This window comes from Chinchilla lanigera, unplaced genomic scaffold, assembly GCF_000276665.1.
Source record: "Chinchilla lanigera isolate Chin_1 unplaced genomic scaffold, ChiLan1.0 scaffold00172, whole genome shotgun sequence".
Classification (NCBI taxonomy): Eukaryota; Metazoa; Chordata; class Mammalia; order Rodentia; family Chinchillidae; genus Chinchilla; species Chinchilla lanigera.
Window position 1 is genome coordinate 1,452,459 of NW_004955573.1, and position 5,847 is coordinate 1,458,305.

General features: G+C 37.9%; 1 protein-coding gene across 1 annotated transcript in view; it reads right to left on the reverse strand.

Moving 5' to 3' along the window:
- LOC106147520 (cytochrome P450 3A14) overlaps nucleotides 1–5,847 on the reverse strand; it is a gene marked incomplete at its 5' end in the record, with an annotated part of 53,437 nt that overhangs the window by 28,181 nt on the left and 19,409 nt on the right. The window contains 2 exon segments of the mRNA XM_013509482.1: nucleotides 156–244; nucleotides 506–619. Coding sequence (XP_013364936.1) covers nucleotides 156–244; nucleotides 506–619 — 203 coding nt within the window.

A 5,847-nucleotide genomic window follows, 5' to 3' on the forward strand; every position in this document is an offset into this window, starting at 1 on the left:
ACCCTGGAATAACACCTGCATCTGGTATTAACTTGGTCCCTGGAATAACTCAGCAGTGAAAATTTTAGCTTCCTGGCAGGCAACTCCAGGGCCTTATGGCCTTATTGAACATCAAGCAGGGGCACTTACTCTTTCAAGTCGGTGCTGGTACTTACTCTTTCAAGTTAACAGGCTTGCCTTTTTCTGCCTCACACCTCAGGTTTTTCACCAACACATCTCCGTACTGTTTAATGATGGGGAACATCTGAGGAGAAGACACAACACCATTTGTAGCTAAATCCATACATCCAGGCCCCAGAAAATATAAGACATTATCAATCATGAAGCAATATGTGACAATTTATAATTAAGTTCATAATGGGTTTCCTAGGGCATAAAGACAAAGACCATTCTTAAAAAGTTCCAACACAGAGGCTTACACCTTATAAAGAGACTAGGATCTTAGTTTCTACCTGTCCCCAGATTCACTCTTAAGTATTCAGTTAAAATCCTCTTAACTTCTTACTTCCTTGAGTTTTCCACTGGTGAAGGTTGGAGACAGCAGTGTTCGTATTCTCTTCCATTCTTCATCCTCAGATATGGAGACTGCTTTTCTCATAAATCCTACTGGACCAAGTGTCTACAGTCCAGAGAAAAAGACAATTTATCATTCGTAGGTGTTGAGATCTCCACAGTTATAGAAAATCTGTTAGACACACATCACTTGTCTAACATTTAGTGACTATTAGATGGTATGCTCCATGCTAGATGCTCAGTAAATATTTGTCACAACGGCCTTGCCTCCTGTGAGTGAGCAGGGGACACCCAGCCACCTGGTGTGGTTTCAAGCCTTTATATTTCAGTTGCTTTTTAAATACAAGTGCCTATTGTCATGGGAAACTGTTCTTTCAGATGAACGGCCTAGAACATGCCAGCATACGTATGGCACATATTCTGCAGCCAACTCGTTATGACTGAAAGCTCTAGAAGGTTTGTCATCACTGGGTCAAAGCAAGACCTCCTCCATCTTCCAAGATAGTGCAGTATACAAATGGTTGACGACAGCTAGAAGGTAGGCTTGGAAATTTGTATGATGCCTCAGATTGTTTTTCAATTTATATCCATTTCAAGCAAAAGTAATGTAAAAAATAGGATGCCTTGTTATGGTGATTTTTAAAAAATATATAAATGTGAAAGATTAGGAATGATATACAATTCTTTGTTCAGGAATACAACTAAAGAGAAAGATAATTTGATTTCTTAGTTATTTTTCTCATTGCTGAGACCAAATACCCAACACCCAAAGTAAAAGGATGAAAGGTATATTTTGGCTCACAGTTTGTAGAGGTTTCAATTCATAGTTGGCTGGCTCCAAGGCAGGGTGTCACGACAGAGGGGCATCACAGAGGAAAAACAGATCATGGCAGACGTATGATAGGAGGACAGCAAAGCAGTGAAGTAGCAACCAGCAAGCAACGTCAGCAGCTCTTTCTGTCCCTTATATGCTACTCAGGAAGCACTCACACCCATGGTAGGTCTTTCCATTATCCATACCCACAATTATACCAAGCCAATTAGTGAGCTATTTTAGTAATCACAAACCCATAGTCCCACCATCACACACTCTAGATCCAGCCACCTCTGAAAAGCCCCACTTATGACTGCAGGAGCCTTTCGAAAGGCATGTAGACACAAGCCATAATAATTCCCCTACTTGAAACTATCTTCCTAGCTGGGTGTGGTGGTACACGCCTGTAATCCCAGCACTTAGGAAGCTGAGGTGGGAGGATTTCTGCAAGTTTGAGGCCAGCCTGGACTATATAGTTAGTTCAGGGGCAGCCTGAACTGTACAGCAAGACCCCATCTCAAAAAACACTTCCATATTTATCTGTAAATTCAATTCCATTTTATCAAAATATTTAAAAGATTTTTACAGCCATGGAGAAGACTTTTCTGAATTTGGATGGAAAGGCAAAAAGGGTCAAAGAGCTAAAACAATTTTCAGGGAAAAACAAATGGGAAGAACTCCTTTCCATATCATCACAACTTACTATGATGCTGCAGTAAACAACAATGTGAAACTGGAGAAGAGATAGGCAGAGTGATCAAGGAAATAAAATAAAGAAATAAACCTACACAAATAAGCCAAACTGAGAAAGAGTGAGTTTGAGACTTCTGGGAATACAGCGGAGTGCTAAATATGACAGAAAGTCTCTCAGAGAATTGGTGTCCAGATGCTGGAATATAGCAATGTGAGGAAGAGCAGGAAGGAAGTGCATCCCGAGGCCCACACAAGGATCTAAACTGAGAACTGAAGCCCATGGGAAGAATAAAGAGAGATTTCAACAAAGAAGGAGGTAGTAAGTGGCACATTCTCCCTGAACCCTGACTCACAGTGTAGGAGTGGTGGCTCCAACCTGCAGATGCACAGTGACTACTGCCCTCCACACAGAAATGCACTAGTCGAATAGACCAGTAGACACAGCAGGCTGCAGGGGCTGGTCAGTTATTTGGGTACAGACATCCCCCAGGACAGGACAATTGGTCAGTAGCTATCTTGGAAAGGGGTGAACTGAGCTTGGAATTGAGAGTAGCTGTGGGTTGGTTCCATCTACAGAGTTAGGTGGAACGGAGTTCAACCCAAGAGTTCAAGGAGCCAAGTCCAAGCTGGAAAGAGGCATATAGTGTTGCATGCTGAACATATTGGGTTCCTCACAACCAAAAACAAGCTTGAACTTCAGTGAAACTGAACATCCAGGCTTGCTGTGATTATCAACTACCCTGCCATAAATCTGCAGCTGGCTTGCTGCGATTAATCAACATGGATCAGGACTCTGCCCACTTTGTCTACCATAGCAGAGACACAACTTGAAGTGGATTTTTTTCTTTTCTTGTTTGTATTTTGTTTTGTTTTCTCTTGATTGATTATTCTTGTTTTTATATGAGGGTGAACATTGTTTCTAGTTTTCTTATTGTTGTTGAGGTTGTTGTTGATGACGTTGTTGTCATTGTCATTCTGTTCCATTCTTGTTTTTATTTCTTTCTTCTCTTTTCCTCTTGTCCTCTGTACCAGTTTCCCAAAATTTATCTAACCTTACTTTGTCCTTCAGACTTGCTTCAAATCTCTTCCTCTTCTTCTATTTCTCTATTTTTTCTTAAACCCTTTTTAAATAGTCTACCCTGAGGATAAAATCATCATATCAAGGGCATATTTACTGTGTATAACTTTCTGGTTCACTTTAGATTTTCTCATATACATATAAATATGATTCATATACGTAAAGGTGTCAAACTAATAGTTACCACAGTTTGTCATTTTTAGTACTGTGTTTGAAGCTATTGTTATTGATTATTGCACTACTTTTCCAAGGCGACATAATTGTTCTAGTCAGCTATTCTCCTTGGTATACCAAGAATGAGATTGCTTGAAGGTCATAAATAATATCATAGGCCAGCACCAAAGAACAAGGGGGTAGGCCAAATTGGCAGTGTCTTCTCATCCCCAGTAAACTGAAGAGGCATGATTTTAAAACAGACTGAAAACCAGCGACCCTTGGAAGACATCTCTGAGACATAATCATTTCCTAAGGATTCTAAATACTAGCAATAAGTCACTTTCATAAGCAATTCATAAGCATCAAGCCAGAAATTAAACTAAAAAAATAGAAAATGAGAAGACAATTAAACAACGTGCAACTCCAGACTGCCAGCTCCCAAAGGCAAATTCAGGGAACAATGAGGTGGAACAATTTGGAAGGTAACTACCTGAACTTTCTGAAGTGATAACAGTAGAAGTAAGAAAGTAGATGAAAGAGACTCTAGAAAAAAAGCAAATAAATAATTTCTCAGATAACACAGAGATACTGACCATGAAGAAAGGCATTGGTTAGTGATCCTAGAACAGATAGACTTTTAAAAAAAAATAGGGGAGTTTTTAAAAATGATGGAAAGCATGAATGCCAAACATACAAAAAGCTGGAATACATGAAACAGATTCAAACAGATGTACAGGAGATTAAAAATTCCACTGAAAGTACACCTGCAGAATGAGCCAATGTTAAGACAGAATATCAAATCTAGAAGACAGGACAGCAGATTTCTTAAAAATAGTGAGGGATCATGAAAACTCAATTCAACAACTGGTAGAAGTTGGAAAGAAGAATAACCTAAGATTAATTGGAGTTAATTTTTTAAAAGCAGGATATAGTACAAAAAACAAAAAGAATCTGCTCCTGGAAGTAATGACAGAAAACACCCCAAGCAGGGAAACAATATGACATTCAGATAAGTGAAGCATTTGGAATGCCAATTAGCCATAATTGAAAAATATCTGCACCAAGGGATATAATACTCAAGACTCCAAGTAGTCAACACAAGAACAGAATATTCAACTCTGATAGAGAAAAGAAACAAATCACTTATAAAGGAAACCCCATCAGAATCACAGCAGATCTCCCAAACTAAACCTTCAAGTCAAAGAGAGCTTGGAATGAAGTACTTCAAGCCCTAAAAGAAAACAACCTCCAACCCATATTAATGTACTCCACAAAACTATCATTCAAAATTGATGAAAAAATGAGATACTTTAATGAGTATAAATAAAAAATTCATGACCACTAATATGGCACTCCAAAATGTTCTTAAGTACATTAGAGGAAGAGATAACAAGGACTACAACTTTATGAACCACAACAGAAGGAATCCACCACCAAGGAAAGAAATTAAACAGAGAGGAGTAAGGAGAACCAACAACAGGAAAATAACATGAAAAAGATAACTCAATACGTATCAGTTATAACCATCAATATAAATGGTCTCAATTCACCAATTAAAAGAAACAGACTGGCAGAATATATCGAGAAGTGAGCTCCAACAATATGCTGCATTCAAGAAACACATTTAATTTAAAAAAATCATAGACTTAAAATCAAAGGATGGAAAGCAGTCCTTTGATACAGAGTAGTGCCAAATAAACCTGGGGGAAAAGCAGGGGTAGCTATTCTAGTTGCAGACAAGGTGGATTTCAAGCCAAGTTTGATTAAGAGAGACAAAGAAGGCCACTACATCCTTGTAATGGAAACAATCAAAGAGGAAGGGATAATAATAATAAATATAATGCACCAAATTCCAGTGCACCCAATTATGCAAAACAAATATTAACAGACATGGAAAATCAAATTAGCACTAATGCAGTTGCAAAGGAGGACATCAATACACCACTGTTACATGTAAAGTGATCAACTTGGCCAAAAAAAAACCACACAAATATCAGCACTAAGCCAAACTGTTGAACAAATGAAATTAGTTGACATCTACAGAGTGTTCCACCCCACAAAATCAGAATACACATTCTTTGCAGTGCACATACGTTGTTCTCCAAAACAGACCACATACTAGCTCATAGAACATTTCTCAGCAAGTGCAAAGGAACTGAAATTATCCCATGCATATTATGAAGCCATAGTGCAATGAAACTGGAAATCAATGGCAAAAGAAACCAAAAAAATTCAAAAATACATGAAAATTAATTAACTCCATGCTGAACAACCAATGAGTCACAGATGAAATTAGACAAGTTTCTGCAATTAAACAATAATGCCAATAGTATGTACTAGAATGTATGGGACAAAATGAAAGCAGTCCTGTGAGGGAAATTTATAGTGATGAATTCCTATATCAGAAAAACAGAGCAAGCTCAAATGAACAACCTATATTGAACCTGAAACTTCTAGAAAAAAAGAGCAAGTCAAGCCCAAAGTTCATATGGGGAGGAAATTATAAAGATCACAGCAGAAATCAATGAAATAGAAACTAAGAAAACAGTACAAAGAATAAATGACTTGATTCTTTGAAAGATTAAATAAAATT